The 27,800-nt window shown below is 34.4% G+C and overlaps 1 protein-coding gene across 1 annotated transcript; it reads left to right on the top strand.

The window, feature by feature from the left end:
- On the top strand, positions 1–27,292 carry LOC129746078 (arylsulfatase B-like). Its single transcript, XM_055739526.1, has 5 exons — positions 1–295; positions 371–760; positions 17,931–18,183; positions 18,264–18,421; positions 26,453–27,292. Exons 1-5 carry the CDS (start codon positions 185–187, stop codon positions 27,290–27,292), a joined length of 1,752 nt encoding a protein of 583 aa, XP_055595501.1. The 5' UTR covers positions 1–184.
- Positions 27,293–27,800: the final 508 nt, after the last annotated feature.

The raw sequence follows: 27,800 nt of genomic DNA, 5'->3' as shown, positions 1-27,800 counted from the left end.
GTTTGAGTGGTGTTTGGAAGTTCGATACTCGGAACGGATTACGAAAAGTGCAATCAGTGATCGCAGGAGGGGTTGTCTTGTCACCTGGGGTTTTAAGTGTGAATGAGCTTTGCTTCTTTGTTCAGTGTGTGTTGCTTAATTTTAATATTTATTCGACAAAAGTCGTGGGGCTACGGGGCAGATCATGACGATCATGATGAAATATTTAGTGGTCAATGTTGTGCTTCTGTTTACCGTTGGTGTCATAAGTGAAACAACAAGGCCCAACATAATTCTCATAGTGGCTGATGATTTGGTACGAAGGAAATTGATACTTATTAAAGTCAGTGCAAAATAATATAACAAGGATCTTTTTAACGTCCTCGTCCAGGGCTGGAACGACGTGAGCTTCCATGGATCATCTCAAATCCCGACGCCCAACATCGACGCCCTGGCGTACAACGGAATCATCCTGAATCGGCACTACACTCCGCCACTTTGTACTCCATCCAGGGCGTCACTAATGACCGGGAAACATCCGCTAACTTTGGGGATGCAGCACCACGTGATTGAGGTGAATGAACCGTGGGGTCTCGGATTGGAGGAAAAGCTGCTGCCTGAATATTTCCGAGAAGCGGGATATCGGACCCATTTGGTTGGGAAATGGCATCTGGGATTCTTCCGGAAGGCTTACACACCAACGCAAAGAGGTTTCGAAAGTCATTTCGGCTACATCGGGCCGTACATTGATTACTGGGATCACAGCCATCAGATGAGTGCAGTAAGTGGAAAATTTTATAATCTTTTTAAACACCTGATGATTTTAAGACATGTTGTTATAAAAAAAATAAGATCTGCCAGATCAAATATGTCCGTGGTGGTAAATATATTTTCGAGTGAATGTGTTAGAATATGTGAAGATTCAAAGATTCCCGATGCGTAGAGATGTTGTTGGAAGTTTCGTTACAATCAAAAAATCATCTAGGATCAGAACAGTGTTTGAAAAACTTTATAATTTTCGAAATGTATATTTAAGCAGCGAATATACGCTGTTTGAATTTGGATGTTCCGCTATTTTCGACGTGTGTTTATAACTTTCCAGAATTAAGTTTTATACAGTTTCTCAAAAAGGAAGGGGCAAATTCTGGAAATTATAATTTTTGGTATTTACTTGTCCATTCGGAATTTAATTTGAAGTTGAACTATGGCTACAATTTAAAACATAAAAAATAAACCAACAAGTTATAGCTTCAGTTGCTAAAATAAAAACAGGATGTACAAGATCCAAAAGTTGATCGATTATCATAGAACTGTCATAGATTCTTTGTTTAAGAAGAACTTTTTTTTGTTTATGTGCGCCACTTTGCTGATTATAACATTATATATGTATGTTTAAAAAAAAAACAGTGAACAAATAATTCGGCTTTGGCATGATTTGGTCTCACATCTCTTGTAAATAATAAAAATTCTCGAAATTGTTCAATTTATGAAATATATGAAATTTAAAAAAAAAATGGTTCTGGTAAATATACCTCTAAATGACAGCTTGGAGTGTAAGAAACAAAGTATTTTTTATGGTAACTCAGTTAAATTATGTAGGGGAGAGTGGGGTATCGTGGGCCATGGAAAAAAGGTGGGCCACTTTTAATATCTCAGATGTGTGTTGAGATAAAAATCTCAAACTAACTGTCATCGTCGTCGCTTTGCGTGAGCATATCTTATATATAAAAATGGAGGCATTTTCTTTGTAACAACATCACGTATGAATGGTCGGTCGGAATGAAGTGAAATTTGGTATCCGAGGGTTTTTTGGGTCAGAGATGGTTTGTATAATAGTTTCAAAAATCTCACTTTTTATGAAAAGGGGGTCCCCATACAAAGTTATCTCTTCACATCTTATATATAAAAATTGAGTGATTTTCTTTGTAACAACATCACGTATGAATGGTCGGTCGGAATGAAGTAAAATTTGGTATCCGAGAGTTTTTTGGGTCAGAGATGGTTTGTATAATAGTGTCAAATTTTGTGTAAGGGATCGACCAAAGGGGTCGTCCATATTAATTGTTCGCTGTTTTTGCGATATTGACGTTATTATACATCGTATTCAGATGAAAATTGGTTCACGATAGTTTTGAGTGACGTACAATCGATTTAAGGTATCAAATTCAGTCTAAGGGGACGGAAAAAGGGATCGTCCATATTAAATTTTCAGTATCTTAGTGATATTGACATTTTTACACACCGGATTGGAATGAAAATTTGCATATAGGAGTTATAAGATTTCTGATTTCACTTATTCAAACTAAAATCAGGGGTCGGCCAAAGGGGTCGTCCATATACATACATTTTTCACTGTTTTAGCAATATTGACATTATTATACTATGGATTGCTTTGAAATTTGGCACACGGGAGTTTTGAGGGAAGGGCAATTGATTTCAGATATCAAAGATTGCATAAGAGGCCACCGAAAGGGGTTTAACTTTTTGGCAATAATTGCGTTGTTATGCAAATATTGAGTCTAAATTTATACACGGGGTTTTTTTTGGCACGGTCAATTAATTCCTGATTTCAAATTTAGTAGCAAATCACATATTCCAAGTTGAAAACGAAACGGAGTTCGTATGGGATCAGCTAATATTTCTATATGTTGTTGACTGAAATACGCATCATATGCTTCTTTTATTTATCAAGCTAAAAAAAGTTAGAAAAATTTACTTACATAATTAAAAAAACACCCGCTAATTTCATCGATGGGGAACCTAAAGTGCATAACAAAAATATGCTCATACGCTTATGATCTTAGTTTTGTCATGATCTTTCACGTGAAAAATGGATTTTTTGATGAAACATCAATAAGTCTCACAAATGCAACCAATTTTCAAATCTTAGCTTGTGGGGAATCATGGGCCACACATCTTGAATCACCTATATTTTTATGTTTTTATACACATTCAGAACTCTAAATACGTTTTACTTATCTGCAAAGTTTTCTTATGCCAAATGAAGAGTTATGAAAAGTATTTTGTCCATCCTATAATAGAAATTTTGCCAAAACGTTCGCGAGCCAGGTTTTGGATTCTATGCGATCATACACAGCTCTCTTTTTTATTTCATCATCTGAAATTGCTATTAAATAACGAAATGAATTAGGAAATCACAGTTTTGGGTCAACTCATAAACTTTGCATGTTATTTGGTCAATTTGGATTTGGTGGTGGATTCCCCACCATTTTTCAAAATCCAAAAAATATAGCATTTTTTCAAACAGTCAGAATTTGGGGAAAATAACTTATTAAAAATTTAAAAAAAATACCTTATGATACCTTGAAAATGTAGAAAACTATATCATTTTTTATTTTCATTTGATCTTTTATAATAATGAAGTTATGGAACAACGAAAAAAAGTGGCCCATGATTCCCCGCTCTCCCATACATATTAAAGTTGCACTGAGTTGAAAGCTGTCTTCTTACAATTTTTAAAAATTAAAATCCAAGACAATGTTAAAGTACAGAACCCGTTCGATTTCTTGTTTTCAATTTGTTAACAATTTGTTGTCAATATGTTTTTAAAATCAAATGTTGCAAAATCGAATGTTGTCAAAATCAAACGGTTTTTAATGTCAACTTTTTTCACTTATTTCTTTTTATAAACACTAATATTATTATCACTAACAAAATTTATCATTAATTTTTGACCATTTTTAGTTTTTTTTTCATATAATATTTTTGATGCATGAAGTACTTAATTTATAGTCAAGATTTTTGATTAAAATTGATAAACGATTGATAAACGTTTTGAAATAATGATATTATTTATTATTGACAAAAAAGTTTAAACAAAATTTGATTATATATTGTACTAGCTGACCCGATGTTCTTTGCTACACCTTGCAAAAATAGGTAAAATAGTTAAAAGTATCTAAATTGTTAAGTTATTTTGTAGGTTTCATTTTAAATCTATTTCAGCATATATCAGAAACAACTATTATAAAATGAGAGCTGAAACTGGCGTTTGGAATTTCAATAAAAAAATGATTTCATCATAGTTAGTCTAACGTGATATTTCAATTAATTTTTAAGGATCTGAAAATTCTACTTTGTGTTTGTAAGTTTCATGAGTTATCTAATTATGTCAAAATATATTTTTTATTGGTATGGATTCTCCACCTTCTACTCTTCCAAAGTGAGGAGGGCTCACGAACTCTCATAAAAAAATATTGTTGATATCTAAATAACGTCATTGAGCGCATGTTAATGTCCATTTGTTTGATGATTATGTGAAAAAAAACATTGTCTCCTGACCTTCTTCGCCCTAAAAAAACGAAGGATATCAATTTATTCGTATGCAAAAAAAACTCTCTCATAAAAGATGGCCCCCTTTTGAGGCAAGCGTTTCTTATAATCATACCCATATTTTCGTTCCCAAACACTCTCTCATATCAAATTTGGTTCCATTGGTTGATAAGTTCTTGAGCTACTCATCAAAATTATATTGAACCCCTTCCTCTCTCTCCTTTCTGCAAGGCGGAAGGTTTTATAACAATCTTAGAAACATATCTCGTACCCAAACACCTTCCCATACCAAATTTGGTTTCATTTGCTTAATTAGTTGTCAAGTAATACCACAAATTGTAAAGGAGTTCCTCTTCTTTTCCTATCTCTGCACTGGAAGGAGGGAGTGTTACCACTGACACACTGACATGACACTTAAATAAAATAAATTTGATCGTTTTCTGTCTTACTTTGTCACCTATCGTCGGTATCGCGAACCTTGCGAAATTGGACATAAAACTCCTTGTAGGAAAGTTTTACCTGTTAAGTACGATTTGTATTGTCACAATGGCCTATTTTTCCTTAAAAATTGGGTGGCACTTTCCGACTGGGATAATATTTCATCGAAAGCGAACGATACGCACTCTGGAATCAATATTGCATACTGCTGGAAAAATTATATAACAACGAAATCGAGTGTCCAGTCAGTATGGTCAGTGGTGGTACCATATTTAAATAGAAACGGTTTTTTCTTTTTTCAAATACCGCTTCATAAGAAATTTGGTTCCACTTGCTGTAATTGTTCTCGAGATAAGCAATAAAATCGTTTAGGCCCTCACTTCCCCCTTTCTATCTTTCCAATGGACGCAATGAGGGGTCTCAAATAATTATAGAAATATTTCTCGTACTCAAATACCAAATTTGGTTCCATTTACTTTAAAACTTTTCGAATAATGTAAAAAATTGCACAGAAACTCCTTCCTCTTCCTATCTCCCCACTGGAAATAGAGAGGGATAGGTATCAAAGATTCAGGGAAATATTTTTCTTACCCTAATACCATCTCACGCCAGTATTGGTTCTATTTGCTCGATTTGTTCTTCAGTTATACAAAAAGTTGTATGGAAGCCCACCTCCCTCTTCTATTTCCACATTGAGGTGAGGGAGGGGTCCATTTGCCTAATTAGTTTTAAAGTTATGTAAAAAAATAAAAATGAGGCCCCTTCCCTCCTTTCTGTTCTCCAACTGGAAAGAGGGAGAGGTCTCTAAAAATCAAAGATATATTTTTCGTACCCAACTACCCTCCCATGTAAAGTTTGGTACCATTTGCTTGATCGGTTCTCGAGTTATGTAAACATTTGTCTTTTGTTTGGGAGAACCCCCCTCCCACCTTCCTGTTAGGGGCCCTCTTTTCCCATTCATATCTCCGCGCTGAAACAAAGGAAGGGCCTCAATTTATCATACAATCATTTCTCGTATTCAAATACCCTCCCATGCCAAATTTTGACCCATTTGCTCGATAAGTTCTCGGGTTATGTAAAAAATTGTATAGGAGCTCCGCCCTCCCTCTTTCCATTCTCCCCTCTGGAAGAAGATATGTGTCTCAAATAACCATAGGAATATTATTTGCATTCATATTCCCTTACATGTCAAATTTGGTTCCGTTTGCTTGATTAGTTCTCGAGTTATGTCAGAAATTGTAAGAGAGCCCCCCTCTCCCCCTTCATATCTCCCCAAGGAAAAAAGGAGGGGTACCAAACCATCATAGAAACATTCCTCGTACTAAAAAAACACTCTCATGCCAATTTTGGCACCATTCTCATGATCGATTCTCGAGTTATGAAGACTTGTTACCTTTATATGAGAGACCCTCTCCCCCTTCCCGCAAGAGGGAACCTCCTCCGGCCTTAAAAGCTTCCACCTGCCAAATTTCACGTAAATCGGTTCAGTAGTTTTCGAGTCTAAAGGGAACAGATAGACAGACAGAAATTAATTTTTATATATACATATAGCGAGATTCTGCTTAGCATTCATGGTTTTTTTAGCCCTGATCTGATTTTTTTTTCAAATTTTGTTTTATTTCTTTTAACAGATCTGATGTACTTTATTTCTTTGCACTGATTCTTATGTCCAAAGCATTAAATCATGTTTTTAAAATTTCGATTCGCATTCGTTTTCTGAATTTCGAAAATATAAATCATCATTTAAATTATTTAATAATAACTTTCCGGGAATAAAATTTACCTGAAACTTTGATCTTGAAGGGGTTTTCCGAAATACAAATTTAGTTTCAAAATAATAAAAATAATAAAATACACAATAAGTTAAAAAAAAAGAAATTTCTTTCATTATTTTCATACTCATAATTATCACATAAACTCAAATAATTATAAACTTGACTGATCATATTAATCAAAATTTCCGTAACAAATCATAATGTAAGTTTCAAATCAATGGTATTTTAGGTAAGTCATTTATAAATTTTCCAAAATGATGTACTTTATTTTGAACTCGAAATTTGCAAAAGAATTTCCAAGCAGTCTAGTTTTCTTATTTAAAATTAATATTTGAAATAAATATTTCAGATTTAAAAATAAAATCTGAATTCTAAAATAAATGTCAGATCAGGTAAAACATAAACCAGCATGAATTGTTAGGAAAATGATAATAATCGTTATTCATTAATCATCTTAATTTGCATTTCTTTTCTTCATTTTCAAATGAAGGGTTGATTGAAAAATTCTGCTGTAGTATTTTGAATTTGAAAAAAAAAAATAATCGCCGTTTTAATTGTGAATTTTTGTTTAGGGAAAATTTTTAAGGTTTTAAGTTTTTAGAACACAAAAATTCAAAACTGAAAAACATAGACAAACTTATCAAAAACTATACTATTAAATTCAATAAATTCATAGAAAAATTCCAGAAAAATATGAAAATTAAAAGATCAATTTTTTAACATTCAATAATGATTTTTTTTTAAACACGTCGTATCATTATAAAAACTTATTTATAGAATTTAATTGATAACTCAAGGGAACAGCATTTTAGTGCTTCTGTTTTAATGATTGATTTGGTAGCTTTTAGGGTCCTGAACTCGAATGTTTTGTAAATTTGGACAATCATATTTAATTTTGATTATATGGAGTTTTAAAATTTATTAGTTTTACGTGAAATCAATCATTGATAATTGATTAACTATCAAACCAACATTCATGAAGAATTCTGATTCCGATTTCGTTTATTATACTTCCTTCATTGAATAAAGGAATAATATTTTAATGATGATAATGCATGATCTAAAAATGTAAAATTCAACAGATTTTGAAAATTTGGAAAGATATCATTTCAAGTATTTTTGAAATTTATGGAGATTAAAAAAAATTGATTTCTTTTACAAATTTGTTGGAACCCGCAAAAAGATTAAATTCATGCTTTAAAAAGTATCTGAAATTCAATATTGTTAAAAACATCTTTAAAAAATCATTCAATGAGAAAGTGAACAAAAAGAAAACTTCTATAACTTTTTTCGCAGAACTCAAAATTGCTTGAAGTCTTGATGAAAGTGGATAATTGAATCAAAGTTTTCATTTTAAAATGTAATTTTTTTGTTTTCAAGTTTTGTCAAAAAGTGCAGCACTTCCTGAAAAAAATTTTAACCTATTTCAAAAAGTTATTTTAATAACAAAAGCTGAATAATAGTTTACTTAGATTCAGGGCACTCGAATTAGTCAAAATTACTTTTAAAATTCATCAAAATCGAAATTTAAAATTCAAATTAGTTTCAATTAGTAAACTTCATAAAAATTGGAAAAATTCTCCATTGAGGGGGGAGGGGGGCTTAACCCCAAAACCCCCTGCCATCCGTTTGCACGGCCTTGACACCAATTAAATAAATAAACCAGAAATTGTTACTTTTTTAAACAACTAAAATTGCTAACGATAAATACTACATCCGACGTCCTATATTTTATCCTTCTGTTAAGTTAAAGATGTCCTATTTTTTAATAGTTTGTCCAACTAAAAAATGTACTGCATTTCCATATTTTATTCTGGCAAGCCCAAACAGCAAGAAAACGAAGTCATCACACAGCATTTGTAAGCATTAAACAAGCTCTTGTGGATTTTGATGTTTGTTTGTTTTTATTGACAAAGTTGTACAATCATCAACACCACCTCGATACGAATGAATGGATTTTTTTTGGCACAGTCAGGTGCACATGATGTACACATCAACGAATGCTGACAATTGCAGTTTATAGCCGAAGCGAATGACAGTTCTTGATGATTTATCATGATTGATGGTTCAAAAATTATCATACATGAAAAAAAAATTGGAATTTTTAGATTTACCGGTCAAGTTTTTCAAGAATTTTTATAGCTAGAAACATCTTACTAGGCATTCCAATATATTGAATTTCCATGAACTCTCAAGCAACCGACTGACACAAGTCAGGAAGTCTCGTCCCTTACATCATCTCATCTTCGATTAATTTTTTCACTTCCTGATGTCATTTATTTGAATAAAAACAACGCTTTCTCGAAAAACTTCAGTTCATCCTCTCATGGGAGCAAATTAAAGCCGATTTTAGTATTACTACAACCCCCTCACAACGGCAACAGGCGCGCTCCCTCAGAGCTCGCTAAAACTTGTCGCACGATCTGAAAATTCTCACCTGCCCCTACAATGTCACGAGATTGCGAATAACAAGGCAGCGGGTGCCATAAAATAAAACTGCCATTCAATAAATCAAACCTATCGGATCTACCAGCTGAGAATGTCTGGAATGGGATATGTTGATTTTCATATCCTATCTGTGTGTTGCTGAATCCAAATAGTCACGAGTAGTAGATCACCTCCTTCCAGTCAGTTTACATGATCTATCCCAATTGCTGCAATTAAGGTTAACAGATTAACAAATTATTATCCCACCTCTAATACGATCTCTTTTTATCAAGTCTATCCGAGGCACCCGTCCTGTGATTCTTTTGAGCCCGTCTTGATTAAGGCTGGTACGATAAGATAATAAATTCTACTCCCATTGAGCTTTGTTGTTGAGTTGACTACGGCAAGCTAGATTTCTTGTTGGCGAGCAAGCTAACTAGCTCAAGATCAATGACAACCACAGTCGGCAACGATAAAGGTCAGTCATGATTATTACCCAAGCTCGTCGGGATCTTAGGTGATACCCATGCATGAAGCAGCTCTCCCGAAGGGGTTATGCTTCAATAAATATGTTCCGACAAACTGCGGGTAGATATCTGCGTCCAGAAATGCCTAGACATCGTGAAATAAAGTGATTGTGTCTCTCAAAGCGTCGGGAGTCTTTAGTTACCTTCCTATATTTGCGAAGGTGAATTGGTACAGAGGCTGAGCTCTTATCAGATGTTTTAATGAGTTGTTTCAATTAGCTGTCTAGGGAGGGCGGTGCTGCTGTGATTTATTAATATTGTTCACGTCAATGTTGTAATTGCTTCAATTCAAGGTTAGTACGCCAAAGCCAGACAGTGGAATGAAATTTAAATTGGGGCGATATTTGCATCCTTGCTCTAGAGTACATTTTAAATAGCCAATTATTTATGTATTGAATGTCTCAACAAAGAACTTTAAATTCACCAACGATAATAAATGAACTGAAATACTTTATATGAGCTCAACATGACCGGCGCATTCAATCCATATAAACTGCTTTATCAAGCTCAATTGAAAAAAAGTTCAATTTCAATAATTTACAGCATTTTTTAACTAAACACACTAAAGAACAAAGTAGTATGGGTCCCTGAATCCGAAAATTAAATTCATAGAAATATCATTGAAACAGTTTTTAATTTATTCACATAATATGAAATTTTCCAAAAAAAAGTACTTGCATGTATGTTGGTTATCTACCATGGGTGCACGGATTCACTGCAGTTTCTGCCTAAATATGTGTTAAAATGCATTCTCTAGATTGTTAAGATCGACAAATCTCCAATACAACGAGTACATCATATCCAGACACCATGGCTTCGTATGAACTGTTATGGAGTGAATGTATTGGGTGTGTTGATGAATGTGTGTATATTTTGGAAAAACGAATTAATCAGGTGGGCTAGTTTACTTACAGGTATTCCGGCATCCGTGTATATACCTGGCCAGCTTGGAACTGATTGAACGTTCGTATTATATAATCAGTTATACGATGAAACAAATCTTATCTGTCCGCCGCTTATGGGATTCGAACCCAAAAGTTATCTTGCCGATACCGGGAATCGAACCCAGTACGCCTGCCATACCGCTACCAGACCCACTCCAGCCTATCCGCTAGACCACATCGGCACTGGTCGATGAATTTAATTTTATTTCTTTACAAAAAAGTGCTTTTTCGATTATGAATTCAAAAATAACAACATGTAACATACAGTAGGGGAGAGTGAGGACACTTGACTCTTGAGGTGGCTTGATTCCTTGCCGTAGCTATATCTCGAGACGGAATGTTTTGTTAAGATCAAATGTTCTAGAAAAATGTGTCAATTACAGCAAAACAACTATGCTGTTAATTCGTGAAATTTTACCAATGTTTTTTGACCTTTTGAATTTTAATTGAAAAATTCAACAAAATGTGACTTGAAGTTTTTCTTTCATCACTTCCAAATGGTTCCAACATGAAGAAAAGAATAAAAAATATTCATTCCAATATGTCAATCGTCATAGTATAATACTATGAATTTAAAAGCCATATTTGTTAGGCAATGGTAAACTCTCATTTTTTTTTCTATGACCATCCTTCGATTCGTTTGATTTTGTCAAAGGTTAGGGTACTTTTGCCTGAGGTACTGAAGTCTTCTTTAATAAAGGATGAAAATTTATTCAATAAAATAGCAATATTTTTTTCACTCACAATGCTTTTATTTCAACTATAACAATGATTTTAAAAGTGGTCTCTATCGCCCATTGGAAGGACCTTGAAAACTTCTAGGGGGGGGCGATGAGCGCACCTATGAAATGAGGGGAGCGATGGGGCTCAGAGGAGTAATTAAGTCATATTAAAATTCATAATGTCACGAAAACGAAACAACGTCGATTTAAAATGACAACGATTTAGTTGAATGAACAGCTATAAAATTGAATTGCAGAACTCAATACAATATTATAGTTAGGTTTAAGACGATTATATTTATAATTTCACTGAGGTACTTGCTTTGAAATTGTCAGATATTTCGTCTGCGATCTATATTTGATCTGGTTTTGTTAGTTTATTTTGGGTATAATAAAAGGCATTTATTTTGGATGGCAATGTTTGGAAATTTTTACGCATTGCAATGTATACTTAAAATATTTGCTGAGCGAAAATTGTTTTCGAATAAAACTATGAAAAGGTTTCACAGCTTTGATAGATAAGGAATAGAATAATTTACATAAGTTTTACTTACTGAACTTTAATGTTAAGTTTTAATTTTTTCCTCGTTGACTTAATCGATTCAAAAATTCAACTGAGCCATTTGTTTTGGTTAAGCTATCAAAGTGATATTTTTCAAAACCTACCCCCTTCCGTAATAGTGAGATTTTCCTGTTTTTATTCTTTGAGAAATAGACATGTTTTTTTTTTAAATAGCTTGAAGATATTTAAAATGTGACATCCACCCGATCAGAAGGTAAAAACAAAATTATATCAAATTGAGATATTTCGATGCTCAATTTTTTTTATATCAAAACGAGTCATAATTCAGTACTCGTAGGATGTTAAAAAATCCCAAATTATATCAAAAATTCTATACGATCATAGCTAAATTATATCAGTTTTAGATATGTTCATATCAAGATTATATCTCATTCAGATAGCAAAGTTTTATATTGAGCAGAACAAAACCCTCAGTTTTCTCTCAGCCTTCGGCTAGATCGGTCGTCTTTTTTGCGTTCTCGAACCTATCCTGAAAGGCTAAAGTTTAGAGCTTATAAATGTTATCTAAAGTTCGGTGCAAAGCGTCGTGATGAGCCCGTCTCCTGGAGACTACCCGAATCGGACCATACCGGAATGGCTCGACCCTCAGAACCAGCACGGACGCCTTCAATACTTGTTTCTGAAAGCCAAAGATGGACATACACTTCCTAATCCGTTTTTGGTTGGGAAATCAATTGAACAACACGCTGGGAAGATCGATGGTGCGTTTTTCGATCGTATCAGGAACTGGTACGTTTTAAAGATCCGGAACCAACAACAAAGCCGACAATTGGAAGAAATGAAGCAGCTCATAGATGGAACACCGATAGAAATTGGCACACATCCGAACCTAAATCAACGAAAGTTTGTAGTGCGATGTAGTGAAGTGAACGACATGACCGATGCGGAATTGTTAGCTGAGCTTTTATCTCAAAAAATCACGGGAGTCCGAAGAATAACAAGGAAAACAGCAGATGGGATAATCGGCACGCCAACTTTAATTTTGACTAAAAATAGCACAGTCATCCCTGAGTTCGTAAATTTTGGACTCCTCCGAGTCCGAACCAAGGTTGCCGAAATCACAGAAAAATCTGTAATTTCACAGAATTTTGAGCAAATTCTCATCACAGAATCTGTGTCACAGAACACAGAATTTTGAAATTTTCACAGATTTCACAGAATTTCTAAATTTTGAATGTATTTCCGAAATTATATTTTTTTCGAATAGTATCAAATTTAGATCCCTAACATTGTATTAGAAAAGAATGATAAAATTGGTTATGGTAATTGATTTTGCCCAACTAAATTGTGAAAAAGACCCAACTTATCATGAATTTTCTATGAAATTCAAGGAAATAGCATCACAGAAATCCATCACAGAATTTTTGGGTAAAATCACAGAAAGTCAGAATTATTTTTCTCAAAAACACAGAATTTTTTTCGGCAACCTTGGTCCGAACCCGTTTATATATTCCTCAGCCTTTGTTATGTCGTCAGTGCTTCTCCTATGGACACCCGAAAAAACGATGCCCGAACGAACGCGCGTGTAGTGTTTGTTCGAGTACAAAACACGATAGCAGCGACTGTCCTGGCCAAAAGTTTTGTCGCACTTGCCAATCAAAAGAGCACTCACCATCCGAACGCAGTTGTCCGAAATGGATTGAAGAATCCATCGCTCATCGTATCAGCGCAGAGCAAAACTTATCACTTGCCACAGCTCGCCAACAGATGAAAAACAATACAAATAAGAACACCTATGCCAATGTGACCCGATTAGGAAACGATCCAAAAACTCCACACGTCTCGGAAAATAACCAGCAGCAACATCATCCAGAAAAATCATCGAAACAGCAGCAATCTAAACGTGATCATAATACTTCTACATCTGGACTACCAGCAACTCAACCAACCACCCCTTCACCCCCTCGGAAGAAAAACCCCCCCATTTCTCCACCCGACTCCAAGGACAATGGAGTTGGGCATGAGAACAAAATGTTACCCTCTGCCGCACAACGGCAAAACAATGTTAAAAATCCCACTCCTTCTCCCAATATCCCTCCAACATCCTCTAACCCTTTCCAACCCCCTAGTTTTAAATTAAAATTTAAAAAGAACCTCGGCACATAAAAACTTTGTAAAAGTAATTGGCCTAATAAACATTAGTATTAATTAAAAAAAAAAGAACAAAACCCTACATAATCATAACTCATCAAGATATTATTACTCCGAAAAAAAATTCTAATGGAATGTCAACAACCCCCTGCATTTGCAAAAAACATACTCCATTTTTGGTTTCCTAGAACTGAGTTCAATTTTGTGAATATGTTAAGCGAAATTCACGAATATACGGTTTAGGCCGTTGACTTTGATGTCCGTGTTTCATGGAAAATTGTATGCATATCTAAATAAGATATGATTAAGTATGATATTTTCTAACAATTTGAAACATATCGTTGAAAATGAATTCAATCCTGTTCGAGAATGTCAATTAAAATATAATATAACTATATATAAATATATTATATATAAATATATAATAATAAGATTTAAGAAACTTATAATCGAAAACTTTGAGTACACAATTGTAACTGAAAAAGAAATAAATATCTCGTTGAGATATGTTTGAGTTATCATTTTGATATGCTCTCCTGATCAGGCATGCTTCAAAGCAAAGTACTTTTCAAGTAAAACTTAATAACTGCATTTGAAAAGCAGAACTTATACAAAACAACAGATGAAATGTCATAATCGATTATAGAAAACATTATTTAAAACATAGCATTTTCGGGGTAACAATAATCTTGAATAAATTTCTACAATCGAATAAACAATATAAAATCTACCCGAGATATTCTGATATTCATTTTTTTCCTATCCAAATGAGATATACTTTAGTACTCGTTGGATGTTAAAATATCACAAATTATAACAAAAAGTCCATGCAAGCATAACTAAATTTTATCACCCCTTGATAGCATTATATCAAGATTATATCTCAATCAGATAGAATTTATACCACCAAAAGTACAAAAATATCAGTCTTGCAATAAGCTTGTATGCAGTATATGTCTTACACGCATTACTTGTATGCAATGTTGGACATCCTCCTTCCTGACTTATACTCAAACTTTCATGCATTGTTTCCAACTTGAACAATTCTTGAAAAGATCGGGTACCAGCCAGGAGATTCGAGCCTCGACCTGCAGGTTGAGAGACGCGCACGTTACCACAGAACCATCTGAATAAGTTAATAATATCTCGTTGAGATAGGTTTGTGTAACAATTCTGATATGCGCTCCTGATCGGGTAAATTCCTTTTAAAAAGAATGAAACATCAGCTCAATGTACCTTAAAAAAATGTTATGTTTTTGACCGCAAAATCATTAAAATCTTTAAAAAAAATCATTCTTTACCACCAGAATTGGTGCAAAAATGTTTAACGACAATTTCGTTGTTAATTAACCTAAGAGCTCTAACTCATTTCAGCGGTAAGCAATAAAGTTATAGGATTTTTTTTTTTGTGAATCGTGTGTGAAATTTAGAGTTAGTAGTGTCTATCACTGAAAAAACTTCATAGAAATTCATTATCTAAAGAAGTAATTTTCAAAATATGATTTATTCAGATCGTGGTGTCACAAAGTGCCATTTTTCTTTTTGTATCTATAAATTTATCAATTAAAAAGATTTTTATGATGAAAAGCGAAAAACGACGATCCAGCAAAAATTTGAACAGGATTTGAATTCAAATATGAAATTTTATAAATACAATTTTGAAATTAATGACTTTTTTTTATCTATCCGAAATTGTAGTTATAATTATGTTGAATTTATGATGAATTCAGCAGTGAAAGAATTTGGATAAGACCAAGATGTAAGATAAACGTAGCATTTTCAATACAAACTAATTGATTTCAAGTTTGCGAATATGTTCGGGAAAATTTATATTTTATTTAGTTCTTACTGGATCCTAGGTACTTTATGCATATTCTTGAGAAAGTTTTGGTTATGTGCGCGGTTTGCGGATTTTTCTAACTTCAATGATTATTTAAATCATTACCTAGACACCATCTGGTTTTTTCTTAACATCAAATATTCTCTGAATAAATTGATTAAAACTTTAATAAAATGAGTACTAATTTAATAACACTGGGTGACAGCCAAAAAATAGTCTGGGGTTTCTCAGATGATTTAGACTTATTTTTGTGTCCTCAGTTAGAATATCACATTGAATTTGCTGTATCAGGTCAACTTTTTGAGATACAGCCATATGGCTATATACGCTTCAATATGCTAGTAATAGGGGTTTTGACCTGATTGAACAAAACCATGGTCATTTTCGGACTCAGGGCGTCAATATTAGTCTAATTCAGTTGGAAAACCCTGGACTATTTTCAAAAAATCTTTTTTTGTTACTCAGCGTAATGAATTCAACAAAATCAGCACTTTTTAAGCCAAATGGTAAAGTAATAACACTTATCCGTGCATTTAACGACTCAGTTTCCCAAATAGGAAATTCGAAACGATTTCAGTGCAGAAAACCTTTTGAAATCAGTTTGGTTTTTGATTCCTCCTATTATTTAACAAGCCCATATTATTTCAAAGTTAATAACAAATTCCTCAAAAAGTGCTGTTAGAAAAATCAATATGAAACATTATATGATTTTTTTTTATCTTTCTGATCTCTCCGCTTTTGACCAACATTCTGATGATTTGTCGTTGTTCAAATTCAACAAAAAAATATTTAATTTGAAGGTACAATTTTTCCTTAAAATTCAGAAAGAAGATGTCAGAATTGGTTGATTAATTGATTGTTTGATTAGAGAGACTTTAAACTTAAAAGTTCATTCATCTCTGCAGAATTGGTTAATTTTGCAAATTAATCTAGAAATGTTTTATTTATTTGTTCTGCTATTTGAATGTTAATAAAAAAAAAGGATTAACTTTAAAAAAATGTAATGTTTTAAAGGTAGCCCTAGTTTAACACAGCATTTATAATGTTTTGTCTTAGAACCTAATGAAAAAAGCTTATGGGTTTTAACCATTCTATTCAGGATTTTTATGATTTTTTTTTTGAACGGGGCTGTAAGCTCGAAAATACAGCAAAAGAGGCGGTAAGTAAGAAAAGTTTGAAAACAGCTGATCTACAAGATCAAATGTCGTTTGAATTTTTGAAGGATATATTTTTTTATATAAAAGCTGTTAAAATGCAAAAGCCGGTAAGTTGCTATTTTTATCATTACACAAAACTTAATTAAGTTATTCGATAGCTCATTTATTCACCTTTTATCATACGGGTCCAAAACTTTTGGATATATGTACAGTACATACAAGTACTTTTATTTAGAAAAGTTTCTTTAATAAAACCCGGAAACTTCTTTGGAAAACTCAAAAATTGATTCATTCGGATTTTTTAAATTTTATTTTAAGATTTAGCGGCCGAAATATATGGGTCGTTCAATAAAGTTGAAGATTTTTTTTTTAAATTTCGTAAGCCAGAAAGATAAACCATATTCAGTGTCAGGCACCTCCAGAGGATTATTCTTCTCGCTTAAAATTAAGAGTGTTAGCGATTATAAAAATTGCGCTGATACTGGCTCAAAGCCTTCTACCCGATCGTATATCTTTATAAATGGTTTGAAGATTGAATTCAGAATTTAAATTTTTACTGGATTCATAAAAACAGTTAATAATTTCTCTTGGATTGTTTTGTAGGCCTGGAATTATATACCAGCTTATGGCTTTCCTCGAGCATGGATTTTGGAAAGGATGCATAAATAACATTGGATTAAACAGAAATCCTGTTACAAAACATTCGCAGGAGCAAAAAAAAAGGATAGAATTTCAATCATTTCTATTGAACGAACCGGTTACAATGCAATTTAACAGCATCAAGGTCTAATCCCATATTTACAATTGAACGACTGAATTGTTGACTGAAGCTAAATAATACTTTAAGTTACAGCTCAACCCGAAGAAAAATAATGTAAGTCCAAAATTCGATTACCGAGACGGTAGTTGAAAGGAGTTCAAAGACTACAAAGAGACTGTGCAAAGAAAACCCAAATATGTGCTTAAACTTCTCGACTCGTCACTCTGCTCATTCGGTGAATTAAACTTAATCGATTCCACAAAGGCTAACCTTGCAGTACCGTTGACCCTGAGTGCGCGGATTTAGCAAATACTTTCGTATCAATATGTTTATGCCAGCAGAATATAAATCAAAGAAATAAAAGATCGAAATTTTTCCATACATCTTTTCCCAGAATTCCACCCGAGGTTTGGACATGCGACGCAATATGGAACCGGATTTTGGCGTCAACGGAACCTACGCGACAGATCTGTTCAACGATGAAGCCATTCGGCTAATCAGGGAACACGATCAGCAAGATCCGTTGCTACTGGTGCTTACCCATTTGGCTCCCCACACCGGAAACGAAGACAACCCGATGCAAGCCCCTCGGGAGGAAGTGGAGAAGTTCTCCTTCATCAAGGACGAAAAGCGACGAACCTTGGCAGGTAGGATACCATTTATAGGAATAATATACATAACTATTAAGATTATTGCATGGATTGATGGACGAAACTGTACTTCACAGCGATGATTTCGAAAGTGGACCAAGGTGTGGGTCACGTAATGGCAGCGCTCGAGGAAACAAATATGCTTAATAACAGCATTGTGCTCTTCTACGCCGATAATGGAGCTCCCACAGTTGGACAACATGCCAATGGAGGATCGAACTTTCCACTGAGAGGAGTAAGTGCGTTTTAGTTAATTTGGCAACCAATTTAAATCGTTCGATGGCGTAAAAATTACGTAATTCATGAAAAGGACTGATTTGACGAAATAGAAATTGCGGGAAGGAAAGCTTTTTTTTAAAAAAAAAAGATAGACTAAATTAACAAAAATGACAAATACATAAATAAAAATACAAATTATGACATACATTCATGACAAACATGACATAAAACACAAAAATGAATAATTGGTGAAATATAAAAAATATAAGTATTACAACATAAGTCCAAATGGCTCGAATGCATAACCGTCTAATCTAAGCGATACAAAAATTAAAAGAATTTATTGGCCATAGTGCGAGAAATGATATGTTAAAAGGATAGTTTTCCTTCTCATATTGCTCTATTTTTTTTTCACTTTAAATTAATTTTAATATTTTTTAAATATAAATATAAACAGTGTTCTGATCGAAAAGTGGTAAAACTTAATTGCGTGTAATTCGATTATTTGTTTATTACAAAAATCAAAGTATCTTTCTTTTTGAAGTTCAATATGTATAAAATATGGAAAAAATACTCAGTTAAGATTCCAGTCGACCAAGTCCAAATTGGCGAGACTTTCGCATGACGCCTGTCATCAGATTTTGTACAATCACCTTATACACTATTTTTGCCGCAGAACGTCAGTTTGCTTTGAACTGCTTCTCCCTGCTAACAGATTTTTTGGATCTTTTTAATTTTGCTTAACTATCGCCTAGTATTTTTCGATTGGGCGAAGTGCCTGTGTGTCTGGAGAGTGTTCATTCTTGGACAAAACCTGAATGTTGTTAGCGGTATACCCCTCCATGATCTTTTTCCGTAAATTCCGAGATCTTGTTTTTGCTGTAAGGTTTTGCTTATTGTTGCGATTTGGAGTCACTACATTCTTATAAGTCGATAGTCCGCATTCTTTTTATGGTATTTTACGTTGCTCACATATCTTCTGACAACAATAATTGCTGTTCAAAAATTGGTTTCCCCGAGTTCTGGCTTTTTTTTAAGTTTGATTTTTTTGGATTTAAAAAACAGTGGAGAATCCTGGTCATTAAACAAAAACTGACCAAATAATATGTAAAATTCATGAATTTTTCCAAAACAGTAATTTCTTAATTCACTTAGTTATTCAAAAAAAACCTCAGATGAGTAAATGGAAAAAAAGAGTTGTGTGCGAAAAGTTAGTTCCACAAACCAAGCTAGTGAACCTTTTGGCAAAGTTCTTTGTATAGTATTCTTGCACGTCTCGATTGCACTCTATTAAATTGATACAATATCTGTCAAAAGTCTTAATCTGGCACAGGAAAACGAGACAGACAGGGAAAATTTATTTTAGTCATGAAAATCGTTAAAATATATGAGGGTGGCCTACGACACTTAACATTAAGTGGCTCGTGATTCCCCACATGCCGTAAACTGGGGGAACTTTGATCACCGGGGTAACGTTGATCAACATGAAATTTTTGCAGATAATCATCATTTACTAAGTCTGAAGTTCAAACAGCTGAAAACTGTTTTCTACGTTTGAATGCCTATAAATTGAGTTTTAAATAGGTTAAATTTGGTTGGTAATTGGAGGTTTTTTATATTAGTACGTAAAATGTAGCTTTAAAGTTTTAAATTATCTGTTTTCTCGAAGACTCACAAACAAACAAATCTCCTGAAAAAATGATTGCATTCAGAAGCAAATGGATCGTTTTATATGAAAGTTTAACTTTTTTCCTTTGTATAGGTATAGTTTTAGAATTATTTTTATGGTTATTATATGATAATTTTTGGATATTTAAAAAACGGACATTTTCTATGAGAAAGCCTGTATAGAACAAATGACTTAAAACCCTATCAAATGGTTAAGTTTCAATATAAAAGAACATAGGCATAGTGGGAAGACCTAGGAAATTGCATGATGGTAAAATTTCATTTGCTTTTGAGGCCAAAAAATATTGAGAAATGTTTATAATTTTTGCCCCAAAACGTATGCAGCAACGTTGTCCATCTTTTGAGTATACAGTATGTAACGTGGTTACATTTATGTGTATATAAATAGCAATTAAAATCGAAAATAAGACATTTCTGTACATATAGAGATAAGTTCACGTTAATTATTTATTGTTATTGTTTATCAATATTGTGCCGTTCTAATGAAACGATCAGTCGACATGCTTTCCGTCACATGTTCTATGCCATACAATCTTTCATGCAAGCCTTTATTATACTTTCGCATACAACATCCGCTTTCATGACTCAAGTGATGGAGTGTCACCTCTCGAGATTCTTCTCAGAGATCCGAATAGGTTCGGTAATGAAAGGGGGAGATGGCTTGTTGTGGAAGACACAAGGAGATTCCCAATGTCATGCCGAGAGCATAGCTGAAGTACACGAACTCAGGTTCGAAAGTTCGTTGACCGGATTCGTAGGTCATCGGATTTCCCCTCCAAAGGTCAAAGGATTTTCCTACTTGCGACCTAACTGAGGATCCACGGAACGAAGCTCGATCACTTTGATCTAGACCGTGGTTTAGGCTATAGCGAGGATTCCATTTTTGTATTTGATTCGCGAATATAGTCTAAAAGTAAGAGTCCACGTGAAGTGTCTTAAGAGTTAGATGTTAATTGTTTATGTTCCCTTTTTCCCTTTAAAGCTAGACTAAGGAAAGCTAGGAAAGTGTTGTGCGGGTGAAACCCGTTGTGCGTAAACCTATCGTCAAAAAGGTAAAAATTTATAAGAATTCTGTGTGTGAACTGTGTGTGTTAATCCACGTCCCAATGTGTTCGACGTTTTATTTAAATAGGGTGCCAACATAGCAACCGTTCTAGCGATTGTTACGGAACCTCGTTCATCCAGCCACGGGAGGCTTCAAAGTTTGCCCGACGAGGCCACGTCGGAAGCGGAACCGTCCGTCACCACACGGTTTTCGTCAGCCGGTTCGCCAAACATCCGGCTAACTGATAATTCGCCACCTGATTCGAAGAATCCCCTGATCATCATCACCATGTAAGGTCCCACAACTCCAACAACAACAACAACAACAGCAGTAAGTTTTTCCCGGACAAAGAGCCAGATCGCTCTGCTTTAACGGCATTGAGCCACACGAATTCGTGAGTATGAAATCCGAAACATATATGCGCATATGAATATTCTGGCCCCTTGAAACGATTAATAATACACACACAGTTTGGAAACTTAGCCAATAAAAGTTTCCCGTTTGAGAAGCTTCACCAACCAAAAGCTAATTCTCAACCTCAAAACCGCACAACTTAGGGAGAGCAAACAAAAAGAACAAACAGAAACAAACATGTAATCTAAAATTAGAAATCAACAACAAAATCTATAATTACAATTATGTAGACAAACCTAATAAAACGATGTAGTCTATAAATAAAAGTAAGCAGGCTGTAAATAGTTTCTATCTAAATAAATGTTAATTATTTGTTCCGTAATCTAATATGATGTTGTTGTAATTCGAATCAGCTTTCCCCTGAACAATTGCGTCTGGTTCGAAAAGGTATTTCACGTGTTTTGTCCGCTTAGTTTCTAGAGTTTGCTTGTTGTTTTTTCCTATTTTCTTTAATTTACTCCGGGTTGAACTGCTCGGGAAAACAGTTCCCTCGCTTACGCCTCTACCACGGGAAGGAAAAACTTGTTAGAATGAGTTCCACCCATGACGAGATGCGCAAGAGAGTGCTTTTCGAGCGGATAGAACAACGGTTTGCGTCCCAGCTATCCTCTTGGCACGACGGTGCAACTGCTGGTCATTTTTCCTGGCATTCCCATTCCCCTAATCATTCCGTGTCCTTTTTCGGATCCATTTGGACAACCCGCCCTGAGGTCGGGAGTCTAGCCGGGCAATCAACCTCGACGAGTGGTCCTCATATGAGGTGGCGCGTAAATCACTCGTTTGATGAAAGCGGAAGTTGTATGGGAGAGGCTGAATCCTCACGCGCGAAATCGCACGTGTTACAATTTCACGAAATTCACGTGTTGGAGTTGTGGAGTAGTGTATTTTCCTCATAATGGACAAGTATTTAGTCCCTTCTATCTTTGGATTGGTAACAGAATTTTGTGGAGCAGAATTTTGTGGAGGTAAATGTTCGTTCATATAAAGATATTTAATTGTTAAAATCGCGTCATGGTCATTCAATCATTGAAGCCGTACAAATATCGTTTCCGTGGAAAAAAAAAGTTTTCAAGAATTTTTTTTTTTAGGTTGCCAAAAGGCTTCAATATTCCCTATTAAATCAAGTTTTTGATCAAAACTTGTATCGCATGTCGACAGTCATATCGGTTTCACCTAATATATGTCACTTCTCTTGTATTGACACATGCTCCCTTAGCTTTAGAATGGTTATTAGGATATATTGACAGTTCTACACGAACACCACCTTAGCAGGAGGCCTCAGCCCTAACCTCAAACCATGGGAGAACAGAATCGATTTTTGAGAAGGGCGCACGATAAACGCGATTTTCCGGTACTAATATCGACAAATTCGCCCTGTCGAAAAGCGATACATATGATGTTCGTGTTTTGATGTTTTGGGCGTTCAGGGCTGCCAAGTGCATTGATATTTGGAAAATGATTACATTTTTTAATTGCATTGTTATTGAAAAACCTTTTCATGAGTACTGAGAATTTTCAACTTTCCCGTAGATTTCTTTTCGAATGTGAAATGAAACGCATCGTTTATCTGAACGAAATAACAACTTACTGTATCGCAAACTTAAATGATGTAGCGAATTATGTGGATATGTTTAAAATGGTCAGAGCATGTAGGCGATTACTTTCAAAGTCAAAATAGACGGGGCTTTCATTAATTTACTTGTTTGTAACAGTGTTTGTAACAGTGAATGATTTTGCATACGTTAAGAAGTTAGAAACAACTCTTTTTTAATCTTCAAAGCAGTACATGAAAATATATTTCAGATAATTTGAATTCACCTTGAAAATTCACTAGCAAACGCTGGCTTATTTTCATCCACTTAGGGACGCCCCGTAATGAATTCAAACGTTAAGCTGTTGATAGTTAAAAAATTCAATCAATTCAGAAATATTGTAATTAGTTTGAAATACTGATTTCTGTAAAGCACCTAGCATCACTGGTGAGGCCACCAGCAAATCCAAATTTGAGGTTATGGCTGAGGCCAATTTTTCGCTAATACTATCGTCCGTATATACCCTTATAGTGTTAAGAAGAGTCAAAGCTCCTTTAATATCGTACTCTGATATTTCGTATCATACGTCAATCCTGGTTCTGGAATTCACTGCTACAGCTTCGTGCAGTGTTAATTTCGCTTTTTTTCAAATTTGGCGTCACAGAAGCTCATTGTAATCGTCTAACCAGAGCGCTAACTGGTCAGTTAATTAAAAATATATAAAATCAAGACTTTGTGCTCTGAATCTCCTGTATGGTTAAGCTATGATTCAGAGGTACTATTGTACCTATATTTACCTTCCACTTAGTGTGTACATGTCCCTGTTTTGCCCGACTTCATTTTTTTTTAATGTATGTCAGAATTTAACAAAGATAGTTAAAAAAAACTCCAGAACTGTCAGAATTTAACAAAGATAGTTAAAAAAAACTCCGTATTTCCAATTTTATGATTAAAAAAAAAGCTTCATTGCCTTAAAATCCCTATGTGGATAGGCTAAATGCCAACTTTGCCATTATAAAATCGTTTATTTGCCTTCATCGTAGCATCCTGGTAAGAACATTTTCTGATCATTGTAAACTCAAATCCCTGAATTTTGTAGTTGTGAATCAATAATGTGTGATTCTTTTTAGCTCATATATGCCTGTTTTTCGTTTACTAGAAAGCTTTAATGTACTCTCGCCTATCCTGTTATAAGTGTATCTAATTCTAAGAATTTAAACTAAAAAACAATCTGTCATTTTTCACCCAATGTGGTTATAAGCTTCAATGCTTCAAAATCCCTACGTGGATCGGCTTTATGCTCTAAATATTTATTTGTTTTCTAATCCTTTTATGGTTTTCAGGTTTCTCAGGTATATGATGAAATCTGTAAAAAAAAGGCTAGGCACAATTTTCCCTTTTGTTTGGATAACGTGCCGCTATCAAGCCTACCCCTTTTCTGATACCTGATACCTGATTGTATTTCTTTGACGAAAATTCGTAATGGGAAAAGTTTATGCGTGTTTCCATTCTTCATTTTTCGCTATTCCACCGAATGTTAGAAATTCAAGCCTTAATTGTTCTTCTAAAATTCTAAATTCAGAATCCAAATTTTGGATTCAGAATTGATATAGGAAAATTTGATAAAAAAATTCAGGCTCAGTTTGATATTTCAAATTTTTAATCATGCATTCAGAAGTTGGACTGAAAATGCAGATAATTTTTTAAAAAGATTCTAGATGAGTTTAAGATTTTTGAGTTTTGAAATCGAACTCAAAATTAAATTTCAAAATATAAAAATATAACTATGCTTGAGATTATATTTACAAATGCTAGTAATTGATAACCTAAGCCATTTCGTGTGTTAATGCCGAACAACAATTAAAATCGAAAGATGGAACATGATGCTGCATAAATTAAGGGGCTAAATTTTTCAACATTACTTATACAATTTTAACTACAAAAAAAAAGAAATTTTGCCTTTTTCCATTTTTTTTTTGGCCCTCACCCTATTCTTTTTTAATTTTTTCCTTCAAACTATACCATTTGATAGGGTTTCTAGCCTTTTGTCCTAAACTGGCTTACTTTTGGAAAACGTCTCTATTTTTCAAATATCAAAAATTTACCTCGAAATACAACAAAAACTACACCAAAAGTATAAATTTACTAAGGAAAAAAGTTGAACTGTCTCATTAATCAACCTGCTGCTTCTAAACGCTTTGATTTCATCAGGAAGGGTGTTTGTTTGTGAGCCTAAAAAATAGATATTTAAAGATTTTGAAATAACATTTAAGAAGCATTTAAGAATTTAATACCAAGTTGGTGTTACAGAATTTGAGTTCAACTTTTATAGTCCAAGTTTAAAAGTAAAATACATTAACAGCACAAAATATGCTTGTTTATTCATCTGAATAAACTGATTTATCATGAATGTTTAAAAAATTTATATTTGTTTCATTCTGGCGATTTGTATTATTTTTGACATTTTTGGATTGCACATATGTATATAGTTTTAACTTCTTAAATGAAATCAAATAATAGCATTGAAATTTTATCAGGTTTCGAATTAACTTATACCTAGTAGACTTCTACATTCAAATATTCGGCAAAATATATCATTTTCCATTTTGAGATGAGATCATTTTAAAACATCATAATTTTACAGTTATGAAGGAAATAATGGCAATAAATCTCTATTTTTGCGTCCATTTCTAATAAATATTACATGATTTTCGAAGAGTTCGAAGAGTTCATAAAAATAAAATAAAAACATGACCATTTCCACGGCTAACGTACGTATACACTCACAAATCAGACTCTACTGCAATAATGACCTCCTTTGGAGATGTAATTATCGGCATAAGATTCTATGCCGCACCGGCACTATCAAGCTTTCTCATCGTTAGCATTTTCCTACCAGCGCAACCGCATTGCATATGTTTGAAAAAAAAAACCAAATAAAACATCACAAAACAAAGCAGAATGGAAACAATCAGCCAGCAAGGATATTTATTGTCGAATGATGTAACGAGCACTGTGTGAGTGTGTAAACCGACATTAGACAAAAAGTTGTGTCCAACCCCCGGTAAACAACCACCCGGCTAAGATGTCCGGCAGTAAGCAGCTGTGTGTGTTTTTGTAAACCAGCAATAGAAAACAGTTTCTTATTTCTCATCCCATTCTCATTCCCATCTCATTCCCGTCAAGAACAAAGGAAGATGAAAAAGAAACCATTATGTCAGTAGTACTTTTCCAATCATGTCATCTTTGGCATAAAGTTAGCGCCGAGCGGCATTTAAACTTTGCAACCACTTGTCTTTGGGTGTTGTCAAATTACTTTTACCTTTGAAAATTATCCTATGTTAATATCATGTTATCTTTCCTACAGCAAAAATACTCTCCTTGGGAGGGAGCGGTTCGTTCGGTGGCTACCATCTGGAGTCCACTGCTAAACACCACCAATCGGGTATCGAATCAATGGATACACGTCAGTGATTGGCTGCCAACATTGGCTCACGCAGCTGGATTGGATCCAATCCCGATCGGTAGCCAAATTGATGGCCAGAACCAGTGGGAAACGCTTCAGAATCCGGAAGAGATCGGTCGAACCGTGTTGATGAACAACATCGATCAGATGCATCACTATAGCAGTTACATCAAGGAGGGCTGGAAATACGTAAACGGGTCAACTTGGAAGGGCAAATACGACACCTGGCTGGGAGCTGTCGATCAAGAGGATCAAGTTAGTGACGAAGAGTATGCCATTTTACTGTCGGAATCAATAGTCGGCCAGCTGTTGCCGATAGATTTAGATGAAGTTGCTGAGATGCGGAAGGCTGCAACGGTCCAGTGTACTTCGAGGTCCAAACAAACTCGCTGCGAGCCAATGAGATCGGCTTGTCTTTTTAACCTGATCATCGATCCATGTGAACGGAATAATGTCGCTGCAGAACATCAGGACATTGTGAAGGAGCTGCACGAAGACATCGAACGGTATCGATTGGTGGCAGCTCCACCACGAAATAAGCCAGGAGATCCACTTTCAGACCCGAAGTACTACGAAAACGTTTGGACCTGGTGGGAGGATGAACTGGATCGGTTGCAGGATTTCAAGTTCCCGATAGCGATCTGTCTGATGATGATTGTGATAGGTGCCATCCTGATGGCAATGGTGAAGCCCATTTTGTGTCCATCTGTAAATCGAAGTAAATTTGTTGGTAGAGATTGATTCCAAGTGTTTGACTTTTTTTTTTCCGAAAATCGAGTTCGAATGCCTTTGTTTTGTACTATTAATTTACATAGAGATTAAACCAATGTTTTTACCCTCGAGGTTCCTTAGTTCCGAAATTAACACCTTAAAAACCGTGCACTCATGCTATAATTATTCGACTTTTGAAAGCGTAAATTATAAAATAAAAAAAAATTGTCTTTAAAAACAATTAGGTTGATGACCCTCATGCGTCGGCATTTGTATCAAATTCTTCTGTATTTACGCTTTCAGCACAGACTGTTTTATGTCTATGGTTGATTAAGATCAAAAGCAAAATACCTTGGTTAAAAATTTTAGTAAACAATTATACTCGAATGACAAATAAAAGTTTATGAACCTTGTGCAGATGAGAAAAAAGTGGTTGCAAAATTTGGAGTTTATGACCACCCCTTTATTAATGATAAGCACTAACCTACATTCTTATCAACGTCTCAAGTGTGCCAAAGTGGATTTATCTGTCGGTCTA

Source organism: Uranotaenia lowii, chromosome 2 (genome assembly GCF_029784155.1).
Source record: "Uranotaenia lowii strain MFRU-FL chromosome 2, ASM2978415v1, whole genome shotgun sequence".
Classification (NCBI taxonomy): domain Eukaryota; kingdom Metazoa; phylum Arthropoda; class Insecta; order Diptera; family Culicidae; genus Uranotaenia; species Uranotaenia lowii.
Note: the sequence above shows the minus strand (reverse complement) of the source record. Positions and strands in the feature narration are given on the sequence as shown.

Excerpts from the sequence above, each read along its gene's own strand:
- LOC129746078 (XM_055739526.1), top strand. The coding sequence starts at position 185 with ATGACGATCATGATGAAATATTTAGTGGTCAATGTTGTGCTTCTGTTT. Across the intron at positions 296-370 it reads TCATAGTGGCTGATGATTTG|GGCTGGAACGACGTGAGCTT; the intron begins GTACGAAGGAAA and ends GTCCTCGTCCAG. Across the intron at positions 18,422-26,452 it reads CGAACTTTCCACTGAGAGGA|CAAAAATACTCTCCTTGGGA; the intron begins GTAAGTGCGTTT and ends TCTTTCCTACAG.